The following is a 24,275-nucleotide window of genomic DNA, read 5'->3' as shown; positions in this document are numbered from 1 at the left end:
ATGTTCCCCCCCCCCCCCAAACACACATTTCTGATGAAGAGCTCATGCTTAAAACATTGACTCTCTTGCTCCTCGGATGCTGCCTGACTGGCTATGCTTTTCCAGCTGGTTACAGTGGTAGGAAGCAGCACCTGAGATACTGGCCCTCTGGTATTGAGAAGGCTAGCTTTGCCTTGGCCAGCGAGCCTGAGAAGTTGTTCAGGAGGGAGACAGAGATCATCACCCCGGCTTCTCATCATCCCTGCTGGGTGTCAGGAGAGGACGAGATAGGAATACCTGGAGGAGATACAACCATCCCGTTTGCAATGTAAAGGGTTATTCTCTTAAAGAAGATCATTTACAGCAGCATTAGGAAGTGATGTAAAATCACATGATTACTCAGCTGACTCTCTCTGGCAATCTCATGGTGGATGTGAGCTGATGTCCTATACATAATCTGTATCAAACCCCACGTCTCAGAGATTTTCCTTACTCCACAAATTATTGTGCATTCACTTGGTTCATCAAGCAGCCTGTGAGATGTCCTGTGATTGGGTGTGGGGAGTTAATGCAGTATTAACTTAAAAGAGAGCTCCCAATCGCTCACTCTCCTAATATCCTAGAGGTCATGACAGTGACAATTCTCAATGGAGGGGCTTTCTCTGATTTTGACACACCATAATGTATGAGCAAGCTATTAGCTGATTCGCTGATGGGCATTGTTTCTCCTGGGTGGTGGGGAAGGGAGGGATTGCAAAAGACTGGCAAGGCAACAGGTCAGTCCAAGAGCTGGACCATGTCTTTGACCAGACCTTGGCAGCTTGCAGCAATGTGCCAGAGTTATTAGCCTGGCGTAGGAGGGTAACTGTGAAGTGTTGGTTGTGTTGCCGATAGGTGAGGATTGCTGGTCTGAGTAAGGAGGATTGTCACTGGTAAATAGTTCAACCTGGGTTGCCAATGATGATGGACTGTGTGCTGTGCTCTGAGGTTAGCTGCAGAGACCATTTGTCTTAATCTATTCCTGAACCCTATCACTCTATGTCAGGCCGGAAATGAAAACAGAAAGAGCTTGACATGTGTCCCTGCCCTGTGAAGGGAAAGGACAGCCTAACAATGTGGGCAGAGGCCCTTTGTCAGGACTCCCCACCCAGCAGGTCATAGGGCATCTGTGACCTCATTGTACTCTGACCCCTTCAGGTCAAGGGGAAGGTGCGGTACCACACACATGCATCATCCAGGGCTCAAGGGACAGACAGGTGTCCCCCTCCCCATCTCCATGCCCCCCCCCCACTGTTAATTACACCCAATCCTGAGGTCAAGGGCCGGCAGGTGACCTGTGACCTGTGTCATTTGCTGTGAAGTGAGGAACTTTAAACCATGGATCACACATGTCAGAGTTGTAATTCTAATTCCCATTTCCCCCCCCAACCACAGATGATCAAAGAGCGACCCTCACAAATTGATTTCATTTTGGATACCAACACAACCAAAGGGACTTCCAACCAATCAGTCAGGGTTGGTACGAACATAAACATGTATGACATTTGGCCCCTCTAATTTGTTACACTATTCAGTAAGATGAGGATGGATGGTGTGGGTGGGGGGAGGGGATGGTGAGCAGTTGTAATGTCATTGGAATAGAGATCCAGAAGTCCAGGCTAATGCCCTAGGTACATGGTTTTCAACACCAACATTGAGTTCAATAAATCTAGAAAATAAAAACTACTCTTAGTGACTGTGACCATGAAACTATCATCTGCAATTGTTGGAAATCTGCTATCTACATCTGCTGTGGCCAATGAGTAGCACCAGACCCAAAGCGATGTGGTTGACTCTTAATTGTCTTCTGCAGTGGGTGAGCAAGCTACCCAGTTCAAGGGCAATTGGAAATAGGCAACCAACGTTGACTGTGCCAGTGATGTCCATATTCTGTGAAAGATTAAAGAAAGGTCATGGCTGATCTGACCTCAACTCCATATTCGTGTCTGTTCTGGATAACCTTTAACCTTCTTGCTAGTCAGCAGTCTCTATCTACCTCTGCCTTAAAAGTGTTTGATGATCCTGCAGGAAAATTCCAAAGCCCAGATTTCCTCATTCCTTGCTGTCTGCTGTTTCTTCACCTTGAACTTCCTTTGCAAACTGTTGCGTTGGTTCATTAAATAGTCTGTAGCGTATGTCGCAGTGCAATTTCCCCACATTCTATTAATTGTACACAATCGGAGTAGTTTTGTTAAAGTTTCCCAACCTATTGTTCTGTATCATCTCTGTAGCTGCTGCAGTCTTTGTAGCGATCAGTAGAGTGCTGAGAGGTGACTGTTCATCCTTTGCCCACTGAGAGAAAAACATTCCTCATTCTTTCTCTCCCCCATAAGCAGGAGATCTCTTATGTGTAAATAGTGTTCCTTCATTCTATGTTTTTGCAATGAAAGGGCCATATCTAAGCCACTGCCGCTCCCAGTCATTTCCATACACACAGTCCAAAGATTGGAAGGATTAAAGGTTCTTGCCAAAACCTCTAGCTGTTTTGAGAGCTGGCTGAACTTTTCTTTGGTATCTGATACAAATAAGACGTCTCAAGGTGTCAGGTACACTGTCCTGTTGTCATAGGGAGAGCCTGTATTTTATGGTAAATTCAATTGTATTTAAAATTTGAGAATTAGGAATTCTCTTCCCCACCATCCAAATAAAAAGCTGTGGTTGCCAGGTTTACTGAGGTTGACTAAATTTTTGTTGGACAGGAAATAAATTATAGTGCCTTGTTCATTTATGTGGTACCTTTTGTGACTCGATGATAGCCCAGAGAACTTTGCAGGTGGCGAATTACTTTTTGAAAAGTGGTTGTTATGTTGCAGTGACCAGTTCACACACAGCGGGTACCTACAAACAGGAGAGATAAGAACCAAAGTACCAGGAGCAGGAGTAGTCCACTCAGCCCCTTGAGCCTGCTCCAACATTCACTACGATTATGACTAATCTCATCGTGGCCTCAACTCCACTTTCCTGCCCACTCTCCAAATCCTTTAACCCATTACTCATTTAAAATCTGTCTGTCCCCTCTTTAAATTTATTCAGTGGTTCTGGCATCGAATGGGAGAGTGAATTCCACAGATTCATGACCCTTTGAGAGAGGTAATTCCTCCTCATCTGTTTTAAATCTGCCACCCCTTTATCCTAAAGCAATAATCTCTCGTTCCAGCTAACCCCACAAGGATAAACATCTGCTCTATGTACACTTTGTCAATCCCCTTTAACAAACGGATCTCCTCTCATCCCTCATAGACTCAACTGAGTATAGGCCTAAGGTCTAGGATAGGATGTTTCATTGGTGGTTGAGGGTTAAGTATTGAGTAGGATTTTATGGAAAAGCTTTCCAGTTCTTCCATAGGTGAGTGCATTGGGATCTTTTCCATTCATCCCAGGGGCTTCAGTTCAATACCACATCCATTTGGAACGTACCTCCAGCGGTCCAACATTGCATCTCCCTCACCACTGCACTGAGATAGTCAGCCTGCATTCCACACTAAGGTCACGGGGTGGGGAGCCTTAAATCCACCTGTTCTGACTTGGGAAGGTGGAGTGGAGTGGGCTGTACTGTGGGCAGATGTGGGCATCCACTGAGGGTGAGTCACGTTGAGGTGCAGATCAGCTCAGATATAACTGCATGGCAGAAGCAGGTAATAAAGCTGAAAGATCTCCTGCTGCTAAGGTAGAGTGGAGGCAGGGTTTGAAGGGTGTGCAGGACAAAAACAAACAAAAAAAAAACAAATTGGAACACGCTAGTTCAATGGCATCAAGGTTGAGGTTTTCTGACACCTTTAGACGTGTCATTGGAAGAGTGAAAAATTTTGAAAGAATGGTTTAGAGTAAGATGGGGGAGGGTGTCTGGGTGGGGTGCTGTTCGGAGGGTCAGTGTGGACTTGATGGGCCAAATAGCCTCCTTCCATGCTGTAAGGATTCTATGATTCTAAGGCTCTGCCGATATATGGTAAATGGTGACTCGAGTGTATTGGAGGGAATTGATTGATTGTCATGTGTGCCGAAGTACGTAAGGATTCTATGATTCTAATAAATCTGCCGATATATGGAAAATGGTGACTCGAGTGTATTGGAGGGAATTGATTGATTGATTGTCATGTGTGCCGAAGTACAGTGAAAAGTTTTGTTTACAAGAAGTACAGGCAGATCATAGTGAGCAAGGATGTACAGAACAAAAGGTTTAGACAGAGGCATACAGGTTACATTGCACGGGGCGTACAAGAGAAATCAACGTTCACAAAATCAGCATTATTGGAGGTTAGAGAGTCCATTCTAATAATGACCAGGAAGAAGCTGTTCCTGAACCTGTTCGTGCATGGAACACCAATGTTCAGAAACCTCTATGAGAATGGGGAGACAGAGTTATAGAGTTGTACAGCACGGAAACAGACCCCTCCCCCCACCCCCCCCAACCCCGGTCCAACTTATCCATGCCTACCAGATATCCTAAATTAATCTAGTCCAATTTGCCAGCATTTGGCTAGTATCCCTCTAAATCCTTCCTATTCATATACCCATCCAGATGCCTTTTAAATGTTGTAATTGTACCAGCCTCCACCACTTCCTCTGGCAAGTCATTCCATACATGCACCACCCTCTGGGTGAAAAAGTTGCCCATTTTGGTCCCTTTTAACTCTTTCCCCTCTCACCCTAAACCAATGCCTCTAGTTTTGGACTCCCTTACCCTGGGGAAAAGATCTTGACTATTCACCCTATCTAAGATAATTTTGTCATTATTGTATAAATTTCATGATTTCATAAAACTCTATAAGGTCGCCCCTCAGCCTCCGACGCTCCAGGGAAAACAGCCCCAGCCTCTTCAGCCTCTCCTCATAGCTCAAACCCTCCAACCCTGGCAAGATCCTTCTAAATCTTTTCTGAACCTGTTGTTGAAAGCCAGGATGATGTGAAAGAGCGGAGGGATTTGGGTTCCTGACACTAAAAGCTGCACGTCACATAGGAAAGAGGTTAGCCTGGAAAATAATCATTGAAAATGGGATTGACTGCCAAGAGGTGAAGGTGAACAAAGTCACTCCAGAATGCAGCCAGATTCCACGTTCCCAGAGCTGGGTGGTGAAGGAAATGGTGGAAACTTCCTCCCTAATCGGTTTTGGAGCACAGACTACACGGATTGTGTGTGTGTGTGTGTGTGTGTGTGTGTGTGTAGGGTTTCTGGGTGGGTCAGACCTCTGGTGTGTAATCATAAGGGCATGATGATTGCCAGGGCAACTTTGACCTTCTCTGTGAGGAAAAGGAGGAGGAGGAAGGAAGGAAGGGAGGGAGGGAAGGAGGCATCTGTCAGACCCAGCTCCCTCCGAGTAAATCCCTTGCTCTCAACACTTACCAGCATTTTTGTTCTTCTGTTTTCAACAATATTCTTTGTTGACATCTTTAAATTATATGCTGTGCACAAAAGAAACCCACACCAAATTGATCTCACATTTCCAATAATCCAAGTATGCATTGCCCTGCGATTGTTGTGCTGTCCAATTATCTTTGCCTCTCTCAGTGCTGTGTCAGTAGTTGGTGAAGGGGCTGCTAGTTATCAGCAGGGAATAAGACGGTGTTATTTTCTGGATCTGTAGATTGTGAAGGAGCAAAAATGGCCTTTGCAGTGATATGTACTTCTTGTCAGATGTGGGAGTTTAAAGAAAGTTTAGATTAGATTAGATTACTTACAGTGTGGAAACAGGCCCTTCGGCCCAACAAGTCCACACCGACCCGCCGAAGCGCAACCCACCCATACCCCTACATTTACCCCTTACCTAACACTACGGGCAATTTAGCATAGCCAATTCACCTGACCTGCACATCTTTGGACTGCGGGAGGAAACCGGAGCACCCGGAGGAAACCCACGCAGACACGGGGAGAACGTGCAAACTCCACACAGTCAGTGGCCTGAGGCGGGAATTGAACCCGGGTCTCTGGCGCTGTGAGGCAGCAGTGCTAACCACTGTGCCACCGTGCTGCAGGGTTACTGCGGATTATATCTGCCATAAATGCTATTGGATGCGAGTCTTATCAGATCGAGTGGATCGGTTGGAGAGACAGATAGAAGCGATGAGGAATTTGCAACAGCAACAGTATGTGATGGATGGCAGTTATAGGAAGAGGGGAAAGTCTCAGATACAGTCACATAGATGGGTTAGCTCCAGGAAGGTAAGAGCGGTAGGCACCTAGGGCAGGAATCTTTTGTGGATATACCCATTTCAAACAGGTATGCTGTTTTGGAAAATGTAGGGGGTGATGGATTCTCAGGGGAACGTAGCACGAACAGCCAAGTTTCTGGTATTGAGACTGGCTCTAATACAACGAGGGGTATGTCGGCTTCCAAGAGATCAATTGTGTTAGGGGATTCTGTAGTCCGAGGAAGAGATAGACGTTTCTGTGGCCAGCAGAGCAAAAGCAGAATGGTGTGTTGTTTCCCTGGTGCCAGGATCAAGGATGTCTCAGAGAGGGTGCAGAATGTTCTCACGGGGGAGAGGGGCTAGCAGGACGTCATTATCCACATTGGAACCAACGATATAGGAAGGGAAAAAGTTGAGATTCTGAAGGGAGATTACAGAGAGTTAGGCAGAAATTTAAAAAGGAGGTCCTCAAGGGTAGTAATATCTGGATTACTCCCAGTGCTATGAGCTGGTGAGGGCAGGAATAGGAGGATGGAGCAGATGAATGCTTGGCTGAGGAGCTGGTGTAGTGGGCGGCACGGTGGCACAGTGGTTAGCACTGCTGCCTCACAGCGCCAGAGACCCGGGTTCAATTCCCGACTCAGGCGACTGACTGTGTGGAGTTTGCACACTCTCCCCGTGTCTGCGTGGGTTTCCTCCGGGTGCTCCGGTTTCCTCCCACAGTCCAAAAGATGTGCGGGTCAGGTGAATTGGCCATGCTAAATTGCCCATAGTGTTAGGTTAAAGGGGTAAATGTAGGGGTATGGGTGGGTTGCGCTTCGGCGGGTCGGTGTGGACTTGTTGGGCCGAAGGGCCTGTTTCCACACTGTAAGTTTCCTCACGATAGGCTATTGCAGGAAATACAAAGGCATGGGATTGAGGATGATTTAGCAGTTTGGATCAAAAATTGGCTAGCTGAAAGAAGATAGAAGGTGGTGTCTGATTTAAAATATTCACCCTGGAGTGGTTTACCACAAGGATCTGTTTTGGGTCCATTGGTGTTTATCATTTTTTATATAAATGACCTGGATGAGGGCAGAGAAAGATAGGTTGGTAAATTTGCGGATGACACTAAGATGAGGGTAGTGACAAAGGATGTTGCAGGCTACAGAGAGACATAGATAAACTGCAGAGCTGGCCTGACAGGTGGCAAATGGAGTTTAATGTTGAAAAGTGTGAGGTGACTCATTTTCGAAGGAGTAACAGGAATGCAGAGTACTGGTCTAATGGTAAGATTCTTGATAGTGTAGATAAGCAGAGAGATCTCGGTGTCCATGTACATAGATCCCTGAAAGATGCCACCCAGGTTGATAGGTTTGTTAAGAAGGCATACAATGCGTTTGCTTTTATTGGTAGAGGGATTGAGTTTCGGATCCACGAGGGCATGCTGCAGCTGTACAAAACTCTGGTACGGCCCCACTTGGAATATTGTGTACAGTTCTGGTCACTGTATTATAGAAAGAATGTGGAAGCTTTGGAAAGGGTTCATGGAGATTTACCAGGATGTTGCCTGGTATGAGAGAAGGTCTCACGAGGAATGGCTGAGGGACTCGAAGCTGTTGAGAAGGTTGAGAGGTGCCTTAATTGAAACATGTAAGATAAATCACAGTGTTAGATAGGGTGGACAGTGAGAGCATTTTACCTCGGATGGTGACATTGCTTTAAATTGTGGGCTGTTATATATAGGACAGATGTCAGACATAGTTTCTTTACTCAGTAGTAGGGACGTGGAACGCACTGCGTGCAACAGTAGTAGACGTGCCAACTTTAAGGGCATTTAAATGGCCTTTGAATATGCACATGGACAAGAATGGAATAGTGTAGGTCAGATGGGCTTCAAATTGGTTCCGCAAGTCAGCACAATATCGAGGGCCGAAGGGCCTGTACTGTTCCATGTTGGGTTATAGGGATAAGACAGGAGAATGGCACAAAATTTAATCGCTCGTTTGGAGAGATACTGCAGACATGATGGCCTGTACCTCCTCCTCTGGGCCGAAACAATTTGGTTCTCCCAGCTGCCAGCCACCACTGTCTACTCTCCCCTCCCTCCCTGTTGGTTCTAAGTAATCAAGGGGCGTCAAGCAGAGCTGCTTCTATTACTTACTGTTTAGAACGGAGATTTCCAAGGATCCACAGGTCTTCTTCATAATTTGTAATTATTTAGATTTTTCTTCGATTCTCAGAAAAAGAGCTACCAATTATAGGGTGAAATCATTTTCTAGGTGGAAGTTGCAGTAAGTAGAAGGGTGCATTATTGACCAGCCGCAATTACTGGGATGAGGTGGGACGTTTCATTGACCACGGGTTTGTGTGGAGAGGGAAGTTGCTAATGTTTAACCATGAAGCTGGAGAGCAGAGGCTCAGTTCACCAGTCAAACAAACCCCCTGGATTATGTCATCTTCAGTGCACCCATACACCCTCTATGACCTCTTGCTGGGGTACTGTACCATCCGCCCATAAGCACCTCCCTTGCACTTCCTCCTAAACATTGGCCAGCGAGGAATCGCAACACACCAAGCCCACCACCCCCTCCTCAGATGGTGAGGAAATGCACCAGCAAAACCAATGACCAGGAGCAGGACTCAGTTTTTAACATGCTCCTGTCCACAATAACTGGAAACTTTAAAGGGGTTTTAATATATTTGGCTCAGGAGCTTCATGCACTTTCTTCGCACCCAGTAGGATCATAGTCTCCACCCTAAATAACCCCCTTACCCCATCAAGTATGCCCTGTTACCGACTCACCCTGCCTCAAATATCCTCACCCCTCCTCCATCCAATTCCAATCCCTCCTCTTTCACACATCCTACCTCAGGGAAACGCTGACCTGCTGAGAGGTGCGTTAGAATTTTATAACCTACCTGACTGGGGGGCTCCAGTGCATAAGTGTTGATGAGATAGGCCAACATGTTACAAAGCCATAAGGAAATCACATCACCCAGCAGTCGAGGAAACAGACCACTGCAAAGAGACACATAGCAATGAGCATGAGGTTCACACCAGCCTGTTTTACACTGGAACAACAGATTCACACCAGGCTGCTCCAAACTGGGCTCAGAGAAAGATTCACACATGCCCAATCCACACTGGGACCAGACAGAGATTCACACCAAACTGCGCCACACTGAACTCAGTGATTCACACAGTCCTTCTCTACATTGGGCTCAGAGAGAGAAATTCACATTAGATTAAGTGACCAGACTACAGCGGAGATGGAAATGTGTTGCTGGAGAAGCGCAGCAGGTCAGGCAGCATCTAGGGAACGGGAGAATCGACGTTTCGGGCATTAGCCCTTCTTCAGGAATGGGGAGAGTTGGTCCAGCAGGCTAAGATAAAAGATAGGGAGGAGGGACTTGGGGGAGGGGCGTCGGAAATGTGTTAGGTGGAAAGAGGTCAAGGTGAGAATCTGACCTATCACCCTCACCTTGACCTCTTTCCACCTATCACATTTCCGACGCCCCTCCCCCAAGTCCCTCCTCCCTATCTTTTATCTTAGCCTGCTGGACCAACTTTCCTCATTCCTGAAGAAGGGCTAATTTGACCTCTTTCCACCTATCACATTTCCGACGCCCCTCCCCCAAGTCCCTCCTCCCTATCTTTTATCTTAGCCTGCTGGACCAACTTTCCTCATTCCTGAAGAAGGGCTAATGCCCGAAACATCGATTCTCCTGTTCCCTAGATGCTGCCTGACCTGCTGCGTTTTTCCAGCAACACATTTCCATCCATGTATTTGGAAAGGCAAGGACTGATTAGGGATAGTCATCATGGCTTTGTGCATGGGAAATCATGTCTCACAAACTTGATTGAGGTTTTTGAAGAAGTAACAAAGAAGATTGATGAGGGCAGAGCGGTAGATGTGATCTATATGGACTTCAGTAAGGCGTTCGACAAGCTTCCCCGTGGAAGACTGATTAGTAAGGTTAGATCTCATGGAATAAAGGGAGAACTAGCCATTTGGATACAGAACTGGCTCAAAGGTAGAAGACAGAGGGTGGTGGTGGAGGGTTGTTTTTCAGACTGAAGGCCTGTGACCAGTGGAGTGCCACAAGGATCGGTGCTGGGTCCTCTACTTTTGAAATACTGCAGTCAATTCTGGTCGCCCTGCTATAAGAAGGATGTTGTGAAACTTGAAAGAGTTCAGTAAAGATTTTCAAGGATGTTACCAAGGTTGGAGGGTTTGAACTATAGGGAGAGGCTGAACAGATTGGGGCTATTTTCCTGGAGCATCGGAGGCTGAGGGGTGACCTTATCTCGAGGTTTATAAAATCATGGGAGACATGAATAGGATCAATAGCCAAAGTTTTTCCCCAGGGTTGGGGAGTCAAAATCAAGTGGGCGCTGGTCTAAGGTGAAGGGAAAGATATAAAAATGACCTAAGGGACAACTTTCTCACACAGAGGGTGGTACGTGTATGGAATGAGCTGCCAGAGGATGTGGTGGAGGCTGGTACAATTGCAACATTTAAAAGGCATCTGGATGGATATATTGAATAGGAAGGGTTTGGAGGGATAAGGGCCGGATGCTGGCAGGTGGGACCAGACTGGGCTGGGATATCTGGTCGGCATGGACGGGTTGGACTGAAGGGTCTGTTTCAGCGCTGTCCACCTTTATGAATCTATGACTTAGAAGTAGGAATAGGCCATTCAGCCCATCAAGTCTGCTCTGCCATTCAATTAGCTCATGGCTGATCTGATATTCCTAATGTCCACTTTCCTGCCCTTTCCCCATAACCCTCGATTCCCCGACCCAAGGATCCAACCATCTCAGTCTTAAATAGACACAAAGCCTCTGGCTTCGCAACTTTCTGAGGCAGCGAGTTCCAAAGACTCTGAGAGAAGAAATTCCTCCTCATCTCAGTCTTAAATTGGCATCCCTTTATTCTGAGGCTGAAAGATCATTGGGTGGAAGACAAAACAAGTGCAATTCCATTGCCACACCACACCAGGTTGTGGGATGAGGGTGGACCTGAGAAGGTGCAGGGGGCAGGAACATACCATTGTCCTGAGTGGCCTCAGTGATGCTATTACCACACCCTGAGCCAGACCAATAACACTGCTGTTGTCTCCTGGTTAACAGACAGCCTCATCCCGCAATAGAGGGGGAAATAAACATGTTCTGGGTGATGTCACCATTATAATTGAGGAGCAGCATGTTGAAAATGTGAGATGTGGGGGTGCGGTTTGGAGCAGCGGGAATGATGAGGAGCGTTTGGCATGTGTCCTGAATGTTTAAGATTGTAGGTGGATGAGTAATAACCGGGGTGTGGAGCATTGTGTGAGATTTTTGGGGCACCTCATGTGAGATGACATTCTATGATGCACATGAGGAGTGATAGATACATACACCTTAGCAGCAGGAGGAGGACATTCAGCCTCTCTGGCCTGCTGCTCCATTTGATAGGATAGACTATGGACTCAACTCTACTTTCCTCTCCATCCTCTTTCAAAACTCCTTTAAATTCTTATAAACTCTGATGGAGGCCCAAACCTTTCCTCGTTAGTTAACCACCTCACCCGATCCCAGGAATCATTCAGATACACTGACCTTGACAGTTTGTATAAGGTCATTGAGTGTGTTCTGGCGCTGAGGGCCATACTCTGGACATCAGCTATTTGCTCCCTCTACCTTCATGACGGATGGTTGTACGGACTGCTTGCTTGAGGCCTGCAGCTGAGAATCCAGGAGCCCTCTCCCTTGACTTGTGCTCTATTGTCCTGGTTTCTTTCGGCCCAGCTTGCCTCGGCCATTGTCTTCCAGAAGCTGCTGCAGTTGGTATGAACTCCCCTTTAGAATGTAGATGCTGACTTTAAGTGTCGGCTAGCATTAATTGATGCTATTCCTGCATGAATCTGACTCCCCCCCCCAACTCCCTGACTTTAGTAATGCACTGCAGGCAGCAGTCTTGTTAATGTACTGGCAGGTTTGTACACTGCCTGTATCTCCTCCATTGGGTGCGAAGTACATGCATGTCTGCTAAAGAGTCTTTTTGAGGGTACATGCTGGAGTATAGAATATTTTGAGGGGGATTGGACAGGGTAGATGTGGAGAGGTTGTTTCCCCTTGTGACGGGAGGGCACCATCTCAGAATAAGGGTGTGGTGATTGTAATGAGGTCAGTCAGATGGACCTCTCAGAATATGAGTTCCCTGATTGGGGCTGTTAGTCTCGTCCATTCAGGGACAGGAGAGTCAGAGGTTCTGCTCACTCTGAGAGTGGCTCCGAGGAAGCCAAACCAGTGTCCAGTCCTGAACAAGTGTGAAATGGTGATGGGATACCGGCCTCTTGTGGAATTATTTCACTTACGAATCAAAAACCTATAAAGAGGAGGGTCAGAGGTTCTGCTCATTCTGAGAGCTGGGTCAGTGTCAACAACTCACCACACGTAAATAAAGGGTGACTAGATGATGGGATACCAGCCTCTCTGGAGTTATTTCAAAGGAGTCACACATTTAAGACCGAGATGAGGAGGAATATTTTCCCCCAAGTTGACGGTGAATCTATGGAATTCTTTAGTGCAGAGGACTGTCGAGACTGGTTCATTACATTTATTCAAGGCTGAGATAGACAGATTTTGAATCAGTAAGGGAATCAAGAGTTGTGGGGGGAAAAGCAAGAAAGTGGAGTGGAGGATTATCAGATCAGTCACTGAATAGTGGAGCAGACTTGATGGGCTGAATGGCCTTCTTCTGTTCCCACATCTTTTGTCCTTATGATTATGGTCTTCATTATCAGTAAGGCCATTGAGGCAGCATGATCCCAGCACAGATTCACCAAGATCTTAGCTGGAGTGAGGAAATCAATATTAAAAAAATACCAAAGTAGTTCTTGGGGATTCAGTGGTGATTGAGCCGAGGTACTGACTATCTCGAAGGGAGATGACTGGGTAGCTACAAACAGACTGGCCCCAATGGCTGACGGGTCATGGAGACAAGATGTCAATGTAGGAGTCCGTGTGAAGAGTGGCCTCAAATACACTCAAATAGCAACAGAAACCATTTTGCCACTTCAGGACAAGTTCAATAGATGATAGCGGGCAACTGGAGATAAAGAACGAGGGGAAATGGGTTAGATATGTGGGATTAGATTTTGTGGGGTTAACCATTTGCAGGGATGCTGAATAGTGTAAGCCCACCTGCTTTGTGTGCCTTTTCTCTGTGAGGAGCTGGATTGGCATTAATGTCCTTTGGTGACACCCCCCCGTTCCCAGTTGTCAGACCCAGCAATGCTTTCTTTATTAAGTCCACTGCATTGACAGATCTTTCACTGAGAGCACAGGGTGGGAAGGGGGAGATGTGCGGGTTGCTGCCTTTTCTTTTTGTTGCTTTTCAGAAAGCTGTTTGTTTTTCAGTGTGGTGAAAGCTGGCGTGACTGATGGAGTGGGGTGTGGTCTGTGATGTGCAAAGGCCTCAAAGAATTCCATACTCCGACTGAAACTCTGCACCCGACTCTCAGGAGAAATGTCAGGAATCTTGGCACGGGCTGCAGGATACATTCCAGCCATGCCCTTCCAACACAGTGGGAGGGGCTAGCAGACCACAGTCCCTGGGAGGGGGCTGGGCTGAGGTGGCTTTTTCCTGTAGGTCTCTATCTTTAACCATCTCCAGTGCCTTGCTGACCTCCTGGAGATGAGTTCAGAAAGATGACATGACACGTGCAGTGAAAGGGACAAATACTGCTTTATTATTAAATCTACAGAGCTGCCGCCCTGCCAGAGACAGAGACTCTATCCCCTCGCAATGTCAGAAGTTAGGAGAGTTAATATTGACCCACACACCAGGAACAGGGTTAGCAGATAGAGTCATAGAGGTCTACAGCATGGAAACAGGCCCTTTGACCCAACTTGCCCATGCAGTCCAGTTTTCACAATTTAAACTAGCCCCATTTGCCTGCATTTGGTCCATATCCCTCCATACCTAACCCATCCATGTACCTGTCCAAATGTTTCTTGAATGATGAAATTATACTCGCTTCCACCACTACCTCTGGCAGCATGTTCCAGACACTCATCTCCCTCTGTGTGAAAAGATTGTCACTCTTTTGACTCTTTCCCCTCTCACCTAGTTTTAGACTCTCTGATCCTGGGCTATCTACCTTAGGTATGCCTCTCATGATTTTATAGATCTCTATAGAGTCACACCTCAGTCTCCTACGCTCCAGGGGAAAAAGTCCCAGCCTATCCAGCCCCTCATTAAAACTCAAATGGATGCAGAGAAGATGTCAATAGCTATTTTCATTTGCACTGGGAGATGATACCAGGGGAATAAGCTTTCTTTCAAATATCACTGCTGGGACTGAGTTGAGACACCTCCTACCTTTAATGGTGAGGTTGCAATGGAGCCACTGAAGGTGGTCCACAGTCAGGAAGGAGTGTGGCTCTGAGGGGAACTTACAGCTGTTGCCGTTGGCATGCGTACAGAGGGCATACTGTCAGAATTAGGGGTTGCCCTTAGAGACAAAGATGGGGAGGAATTTCTTCCCTTGGAAGTCGGAGAATCTGAGGAATTCTTTACTGCAGAGGGCTGTCGACGGTAGATCATGACTGAGAGAGACAGACTTTTAATCGGGAATGGAATAAGGCAGAAAGGTGGCACTAAGGATTATCAACTCAGCCACGATCCTGTCGAATGGCCAAGCAGACTGATGGGCAGAATGGCTGATATGGAGGGGTCTCTTGTTTGGAAGGTGCTGGCGGAGCAGACTTGGCAAGTTGCTGAAGTAGATGATGTGAAGGAGCTTGTTGTGAAAGAGGAGCTGCTGATTCTGCAGGAGGATTTATCCATCGAGCAGTACACCGCTATTACTCAGCACTACCCACCGTGTGGGAATGGCCCATCACTGATTCATAAAGATGGGAGTCGTAGTTCATGTCATCTTCACGTTCGGCAGCTGTATGCTGTGAACTTTAACCCTTCGCAACATTGGTTGGTGAAATGCTAAGAGAGAAGAAGACATCTGTGTGTTTTTATTTTAGTTTTATCCATTTTACTGCCTTAGTACTGCTTCGTTAATGGCTAAAATAATGTGTCATGTGGTGAAAACTGGCAGTTTGCAACACCAGGGTCAAAATAGCGGGATGGCATGGGGAGGGGAGGGGGCTTGGAGAGGGGAGGGGAGAGGTAGAGAGGAGGGGGAGACGGCATGCAGAGGAGAGTCTGGAGTATGGATGGAGGGAATAAGGAGTGTGGATGGATGGAGGGAGTAGGTAGCCTGTCTGGTTGGAGGGATTATGGAGTGTGTGGAATAGAGGTGGAGTGGGGAGTGTGAGAGTTGGATGAAGAACTGGGTTGAGTGAGCTATTGGAGGAACAGTAGTAGATGATGATTCAGGAGTCTTGTGGGAATAATAGTGGTTATGATTGGCTTGTACATTACTGTCTCTGGAGGCTTATGAATTTCATGCTATCTATTTTACCCATTCTGATCAGACCTTTGTGATTCTGAATACCTTGATTAAATCTCCTGTCAGGACTCTCCAAAATCCCACCTTCTCTAAACCATCTTCACGACTGAAGTTCCTGATCAACTTTAAATGAAGCATGTAGCTGCAGCAGTGTTGCTGATTTAAGGTGTTCAAAGATCACCCTCTGATAAGGAGTTGTTTAATAATGTTCCTGATATCAGTACACTTCTGCTCCTGAGCTTCACTCCTGGCCCTTGCTTGTTTGTCATTGCCCTGGTGAGATCAAAGACGCACATAGGATTGATGTGGATGGGTGCAGGGGTGAAGAACTTTGGGGAAGTGAGGACTGTTTTTGGAGAGACAGGAGCATTGATTGAGGTATTCAAAAGCACGTTCGCCAAAACAAAATACTGCAGTCGCTGAAAATCTGAAATTTTAAAAAGAAACAGAAAATGCTTGAGAAACTCAGCAGATCTGGCAGCATTGTAGAGAGGGAAGCAGAGTTAATATTTTGAGTCTGGCGTGAATCAATTTTGGAACTGAAGGTGGGTTTTATATTGCAGCAAAAAGTGGGGAGGGGGAATTGGAACAGACAGGAATGTCAGGGAAAAGGTTTGCGACCAAGGGGATTCAAGCTCACAGGTGACATGGCATAAAAGGCTAAGGGTGAAATGACAAGGATTCTAAGCAGTATAGACAAGGACAAACCCAGCCTACTGGTGAAACCATTGACAACTACAGGCAACAGATTTAAGATGACAGGCAAAAAGAACAACTTTTTCGGGGAAATCTTTACACGTAGTGAGTGGCTAGGATCGTGAATTGTCCAAGACTGTTGGAGGCAGGTACAGTCAGAGCATCCATAAGGGAGTTAAACTTATCTGAAAAGGAAGAATGCGTGGGGTCATTGGGAGAAGGTTGGGGATTTGCAAATGGGTGAATTGCTCATGTGGAGAGCTGGTGCAGGCAGGATAGGCTGAATGGCCTCTTCCTGTGTTGTAATGATTCTACAATGTGGGTGGGTCTGACTTACACACCCATTCGGCTGGAGCGGGGGAGGTGGTGCCAAATAGCAGCACCTGGACCTGACCGAGGGAGGGAGCTGCCTGTCTGGGTGACCCTTCTCCTCCTCTGTTCTCACCATCTGTGTCACAAGGAGTTGATGGAGGCTCTCCTGTTTCCCGAGCTGAATAACAACACCACCACAGGCAGGGGGCTTGCGTACATGGCTCCAAGGGAACTTAACTGTGGTCTTAGTACAATCACCAGAACAGTGAAGGGAAGTTGAAGGAGAGGGGCATCGGGAGGGCACGCTGTATATTCTGAGGGTTTGTGTTGCACTGGGAGTTAGGGTCATAGAAATTTGAAATTATTGAAAACATCCATAAGGCCACTATGCCAATCAAAGCCCTCTTTCAGTCCAAATTCCCTGGGGAGGGACTGGCTTTAGTGTGTTTACAGAAGTTGTAGCATGTAGAAAATTGGATATGATTGATGATAACCTGAAGGCAGGAAACTCTGCAATTGAGAGAATGCCAATGTTCAAGCTCTCCTTCTGGCTTCAGATTTCACACTGTACGGTTTGAACGCTAGGCTTGTGTTTAGCAGAGATGTCTTACTGAAATTGTACAAAGCCTTGGTGAGAGCAGGTTCAGTCTCCTTACCTGAGGAAGGATGTTCTGACCATGGAGGGAGTGCAACAATGGTTTACTGGACTGATTCTCAGGATGGTATGACTGATGTGTGAAGCAGGACTAGATCAATTTGGAATTTATTCTCTGAAGTTTTGAAAACTCTTGTAGGTATCTATAAAATTCCAACAGAACTAGATATGATAAATTCAGGATGTTCCTGATGGCTGGGGAGACTGGAACCAGGGAATCACAGTGTAAGGAACTGAGATGAGGAGAAATGTTTTCACCAAGATGGAATTATCTATCACAGAAAGCAGTTGAGGCCAAAACAAGAAGGTGTTCGATATAGTTATTAGGCTAGACAGGTCAAAGGGCATGGGGACAAAGTGGGTTCAGGAATGTGTGTTGGATGGTCATATTGAATAGTGAGGCAGGCTTAAAGGGCCGAATGGTCTACTACTGCTGCTATTTCATGTTTCTATATTAAAGTACGTGATTTTAGCTTGGGTGGTACAAAAGGTGTGATAGTCACTGCTTTGTGCTTCAGACAGGAAAGGGAACCAACATCAGTCAGGAGGTGTTCCTCTCATTACAATGTCCCAGCTGCCCAGTTCCTATCCCGTTCCCTGATTGTAGGATCATCCTCCTGGTGTTTAATGAGTATGGATATATCGTTAGAATGGGATTGGTTTTCCTTTGATATTTTAGCACTCTCTTTACACCGCTTCTCAAAAAAATGTATTAACTCAATCCCCTTTTATAAGTCCATTTCAAATCTCCAGACAGGCATGTCAGAAGTCTAAGTTCCTTATTTGTTCCTGCTGATTAATTTATTCTGACTTCATCTGTCAATATCCTCCAGCCACGGTGTGTGCGTTTTTAAAATTATCTTGCCTCCCTCTTTCAAATTACGACCAATGCACCTTGTTCCAACTCAGCCCTATCTCTGCAATGACCTGCAGACCCCCATCATCCAAACCCTCACCCTGAAATCAATCCATAAAGGACGAGGGTGGGGGGCACTCTGTGTGTAGGAGGCTTATCACTGGAATGACCCCCCCAGACACACACCAATGACATTCCCACTGGCCATTCAGCCCCACCACCACCCCTCCACCCCCAGATTGTGCTATCCAGAAAGTTAGCACCATGAAGGCTTTCTTACCAACGTGCCTCCTGGGCCCCAGCTGGGGGTCAGGCTGTAACCTGGGCCAGGGCAAGATGTGGGAGATAGGCCACCACCAAGTGATGGTCAACAGGGGCTAGGCAGATGGATGGGTAGCATGGGAGGTAATGCGGAAATTGGAGTAGCCGAACGAGGGACTTAGACAGGGATTGCAATGGGAGAGAGGACTGTAATGGGAGGGTGTAGAGGTGATTGTAATGGGGGAGAGGATTGTAATGGGACAGTGTAGAGGGGATTGTAATGGTGGGGTGTCGGGAGGATTGTAATGGAAGGGTGTAGAGGGATTGTAATGGTGGGGTGTCAGGGGGATCGTAATGGTAATGTGTGTGGGGGATTGTAATGGTGGGATGTAGGGGGATTGTAATGGTGGGGTGTCGGGGGGATTGTAATGGTAGGGTGTCAGGGGGATTGTCACGGGGTGTAAGGCTAGAATATTGTGAAGGAAAGGTATCATCTGTGTAAGGGTGCTGATGAGCCCAGCCTGTTAATCTACTCAACCACTGTGCAAGTCTTCCCCCACTGAATGAACAGGATAGTTGTTCTTGAAGCTCTGTCCTTTTCCCTCCCTTTCAGTTTGATTCACCAGGATCTGACAGTGTTGTGTTGGAGCAGTGTTTAATTAGTCCTCTCACACACACTGTTCATTGATGTGATCTGCCAGCGGGGGGAGGAGGAGGAACTGCGCTGATTTGAATAGATTGATCTTACCGAGAGTCACAGTGCAGCGTTGAGCCAGACTCCACGGCAGGTAGGAGGAGGAGGCGCCAGGCGCTTTGAAAGTGCAGTTCCTTTCCACGGACTCCAAACCGAGGTGGTGTTGACCTGCTCTCCCGTGTGCCAGAGAGTTGTGGGGGGTGAGGATAGAGAGCCGGAGGGGGTGGGGGAAGGGGGACTGCTCCACCTGAAGATAGGAGTGTTCCCACAGGGGCACCCTCCAAGGATTCATCTCTGGAAGACAGGGTCAAAAAGGTGGCTTTTACTCCAGGGGGTTAAACCCTCCTTAACTCTCAAACCCCGCTCAAAATCACCTAAACCCTCCTAAACCTTTAAAACCTCATCACACCCCCTCAAACGACCCTGAACCCTCCTAAATCTCAAAACCTCTTCTAACCCTCAAACGACCCTAACCCTCCTCCAATGAGTCAAACCTTTTAAACCTTTGTGTAGAGCACACAGCGCCTGGATTTTATTTTGTGAACGCCAGTGTGCGTGTGTTTTGTTTTTTAAGCGGGAAGGGAGTTTCTGAAAGTTCGGGGAAGCTGTCAGGTTGCAAGGAGCAAGTTCTCTCTCTCTCTCTCTCTCTTTCCCCCCCCTTTCACCCTTCCTCTCTCTCTTTCACTCTCTCTCTCTCTCTCTCCCTTTCACCCTTCCTCCCTCTCTTTCACTCTGTCTCTCTCTCTCTCCCTTTCACCCTTCCTCCTCTCTCTCTCTCCCTCTCTGGAGCCGAAATGAAGAGGGAGGAAAAGTGAAATTCCGACAGCACGTCCGAGCGTGACTGGCTTCTGATTTTACTTGTTCCAGCAAAGCCAGCTTCCCCTTTTCAAATTCCCCGTGAGCAGGCACTGGGCTCACACACAGGGAGAGGGAGGAGCGAGAAGGGGGGGGATAGGAAGGCAGTTGCGGCCCCTTGGGGGCAGAGGAAAGGTGGGCTGGGGGCTGAGAGAGCCACCAGAGGAGGATAAGGGTCACCCAAGCAGGCAGCTCTCTGAGCAGGACGGCTCCAGGACCACTGTCGGGAGGGAGAGAGAGCTCGGTGCAGCCAATGTGATCAGAACTGAGTGTGGAACAAGCCGCTTGGATCCTCCAGGATGGGCCAGACAAGTTCCTGCACTCAGACAGGTTGGTGTGTCTTCACCCTTGACCCCCCCAACATGGTAGATAACATCCGTTGTCTCTGTCAAATCTTCACTCATATTCCTCCTACACAGAGTACTCCTCACCCCCATTACAGAAGCTCTGATTCGTCGCTGATGCCAGTGTTGCCCAGTGCCTGTGGCTTGTTGTGACTATTGAGGGCAGGAGTGGGAGCACAGGGGAAAAAGGCTGGCCTTAACTTCATAGCTCGGCCCGACTTAATACCCACAGGTGGACACTTTCCTGAGGGCAAAAGTGAGGACTGCAGATGCTGGAAACCAGAATTTAGATCATGATGAAGGGCTTTTGCCCGAAACGTCGATTTTCCTGCTCCTCGGATGCTGCCTGACCTGTGCTTTTCCAGCACCACTCTGATCTCAACTTTCCTGAGGGGCTTACCAGACTATGATCAGAAACTGCCTCTGTCAATATTCTCGTGCTGAGTGACCTGTGGTAGGTAACTGTAACAAGTGAGTGACAAGATCCTTGAAAGTTCCATACTTCTGGGAAGTCGTAGAGTTATCCAACATGGGAACAGCACCTTTGGTCCGACTAGTTCACTATCCCTAACTAAACTAGTCCCACCTGCCTGCTCCTGGCCCATATCCCCCAACCTTTCCTATTCATGTACCTATCCAAATGTCTTTTAAATGTACCCACATCCACCACTTCCTCTGGAAGTTCACTCCACACATGAACCACTCTGTGTGTAAAAGAATTCACCCCTCATGTCTTTTTAAAATCTTTCTCCTCTCATCTGAAAAATGTGCGCCCTACTCTTCAAATCCCCCATCCTAGGCAAAAGACAACTCAGAAAGGCCTGTTCTGGGCTACTTGACTTGGCCACTTGGATCCAAACTTCACACACAATCAACCCTCTATCACTCCAAACCAAGTTACGTGCTGTGACCCACTTGTTCCAGTGCCTCACGATGACCACTGTACCCAATGGCTCCAGGTTTTATCTCCAGTCCGTGTCCGTGTCCACTCATTAACAGCCTCACACAACTCCTCACCTGTTAACCATGTGTCCTCCAACTCATTCCCCCAACTGTTAACCATTTGTTCCTTCACTCCCTCAGATTTAAGGCAGTAGGAGCTGCTGCAGTCAGACCTTGGCCACACTCAGAGCGAGAATATTGACAGAAGCAGTTTCTGATCATAGTCTGGTAAGCCCCTCAGGAAAGTGTCCACCTGTGGGTATTAAGCCGGGCTCAGCTATGAAGTTAAGGCCAGCCTTTTCCTCCTGTGCTCTGACTCCTGCCCTCAATAGTCAGAGGGACTGCTGCACTATTGGAATTGTCTTCTAGCAGTTCACATCCCAGTTGGATTTCCCTGACAATCCACTGGTTTTGTGGGGATGGCTTTCTTGTCCTGCCTACCAGTTGCCAGGTCTTTCCAAACTTTGATTCCCCAAATTGTCACGATAATTCTTGACCTCCCAATGCTAGAATCATAAGGCCTTCCACTGTTTCCAACAACATTTCACATTTATTGTAATGCAGTTAACGTGGCAAACTTCTTGAGTTGGAGGCGCTGGTGTTGGACTGGGGTGTACAAAGTTAAAAATCACATAACACCAGGTTATAGTCCAATAGGTTTATTTGGAAGCACTAGCTTTTGGAGCGCTGCTCCTTCATCAGGTGGTTGTGGATATTCCATACAAATAAACCTGTATGACTATAACCTGGTGTGTGATTTTAAACTTCCTGAGGTGCAACACAGAGGTTTAATCACAGACGTTGATACTGAGTCACATGAGGAGCCTTTGTCACTTGCAACCAAATGTTTCATCAAAGGAGTAAGCGTTTTAAACTCTTCAGTCAGGTGGAACAGCATAAGGGCCGTTTCCTGGTGCGTGTGGCAAGGGTTTTATCCTGATACTTCCAGGAAAGACCCAAAAGAATTTGCATTTAGCTAGTGCGATGATGACCTCAGGACATTGCAAAGTGCTGTACAACTAATGATGAGGTTGTATACACGGTTGTTTTGTAGGGTGGCACAATGGCTCAGTGGTTAGCACTGCTGCCTGACAGTGCCAGGGACCCAGCTTCTATTCCAGCCTCTGGCAACTGTCTGTGTGGAACTTGCACATTCTCCCCGTGTCTGTGTGGGTTTCCTCCCACAATCCGAAGATGTGCAGGTTAGGTGAATTGGCCATGCTAAATTGCCTGTGTGTTCAGGGATTTGTAGGCTGGTTGCATTAGTTAGTTGAAATGTAGATGAATAGTATAGGTTTGGGTGGGATACTCTTTGGAGGGTCACTGTGGACCCGTTGGGTGAAATGGCCTGTTACCACATCGTAGGGATTCTAATTCTAATTTGTACATAGCAAGATCCCACAAAGTGCAATAAGATACTCCAGGTTGTGGGATCTGGTTTGGTGATGTTGCTTGGGGGATAAATATTGACAAGATCACTGGGGATAGTTCGCCGTTTTTCTTACAAGTAGTGCCATGGGATCTTTGGCATCCATGTGAGAGGGCAGATGGGTCCCTGATGTGATGTTCCCTGTGACTGATTTCTGCTTTATTCTCAAACATTTCCCTAATGAGAAGGGGGAGTGGGACCGGAGCCCACAACCTCCTGACTGGACGGTAAGGCTGCTACTGTCTAAGTACGGGTACGTCAGATTATGGAGACATGCTGACATAAAAACCTACTAGGAATAGATACATTCGAACAGCCGACATGGAGGTATAGATGTGCGCGTGCACACATCACACAGCAAGTCTGTCACATGTCACAAAAACATATCATACTCAGATCAGACTTACACACAGTGTGCACACACATCACATACATACATCATGCATGCACACGTCTCTCACACGCAACACACACCACACATGCACACACAGAGGATGACTGATGTGTTGTGTGGAATGCTGCTTAACCAAACAGGAAACCATTGACTGACACAGGGTGTTTATAACTTGGCGAGAGTTCTGCTTGTTAAGTGTGTGTAAGAATGTGTTCAGTTGATTTTTATTAAACAGCTGCTTTGCTCCTCTGTTGGAGGTCAGGCGTCCAGAAGCATTCCCATCTCACATTTGAACAGCTTCTGTGGATGGCGAGGGAAGTGTCCCAGAGTTTGGGCTTTCAGGTCAGCAGCAATATTACAGCGTTAGGCTGCTGCACAGCTCTGGAGGTATAAGATCACCCAGTGTTAATATTTCTGAATGCTGTGTCGAAACTACATCCATGCTGAGCATACTGGAAAGTGCTGGTGTGTGAGCAGGTTCACATCTCCTGCTCAGACAGCCTGTCAACATTCCCTGTTAAAGAATGGCGAAGGCCATGGGTCACCAGAGGGTAATTAGTACTTTTAAAAAAAAGAAAAGAATTGGAATCTTTGAGCAAGAAGGAAATTGAGTTCCAGAATAAATGGACTGCACTTACAACTTCCGAATACATGATGTTAAATCATGTGCCATATTAGCTTTCTCTAACGCATTGACTGATGTCAGGTTTTTTAATAGTTCACAGGATCATTGCATCTCAGACTGGGCCAGCGTGTACTGCCCATCCTGGAGCAAGTGGTGATGATGCACTTTGTGAACCACTGCAATCCCACCAAGCTGTGAGGGAGGGAGTGCCAGGTGTCTCAGCAACACTGAGGGGACCAGCGATCTACTCCCAAGTCAGGGTGGTGTGCGACATTGGGAGGAACCATATGGTGTGCCCATTTATTCACTTTTAGAGGTGGTTTTGGAAGCTGTAAAAGTGACATTGGTGAATTGCTGCACTGAATCTTGTAGATAGTACATGCTGCTGCTAATGAGTGTCAGTAGTGGAGAGAGTGAAGGCTGAAGGTGGTGGATGTGGTGCCAACCAAGCAGTGTTGATCTTCTTGAGTATTGTTGGAGCTGTATTCACCCAGGCAAGTGGAGAATATTCTGCCACACCTGTGCCTTGTAGATGATGGACAGGCTTAGGGGAGTCAGGAGGTGAGTTACTCGCTGCAGGATTCCCAGCCTCTGACCTGCTACCCACATTAGTTACATGGCTGGATAAAA

At 47.0% G+C, this 24,275-nt stretch overlaps 1 protein-coding gene across 2 annotated transcripts in view; it reads left to right on the top strand.

Annotated features, from left to right (window-relative positions):
* The window catches only part of LOC122562005 (caskin-2-like), a 278,200-nt gene that overhangs the window by 109,586 nt on the left and 144,339 nt on the right, over positions 1-24,275 (top strand). Inside the window, exon 1 of one of the 2 annotated variants that reach the window (XM_043714381.1) lies at positions 19,776-20,241. The exons of the other annotated variant lie outside the window; for it this stretch is intronic. Coding sequence (XP_043570316.1) covers positions 20,211-20,241 — 31 coding nt within the window. The 5' untranslated portion in view covers positions 19,776-20,210. Of the gene's footprint in view, positions 1-19,775; positions 20,242-24,275 lie in introns of those variants that run through there. 2 annotated transcript variants of the gene reach the window in all.

The sequence above is a fragment of the Chiloscyllium plagiosum genome, chromosome 24 (assembly GCF_004010195.1).
Source record: "Chiloscyllium plagiosum isolate BGI_BamShark_2017 chromosome 24, ASM401019v2, whole genome shotgun sequence".
Classification (NCBI taxonomy): domain Eukaryota; kingdom Metazoa; phylum Chordata; class Chondrichthyes; order Orectolobiformes; family Hemiscylliidae; genus Chiloscyllium; species Chiloscyllium plagiosum.
Note: the sequence above shows the minus strand (reverse complement) of the source record. Positions and strands in the feature narration are given on the sequence as shown.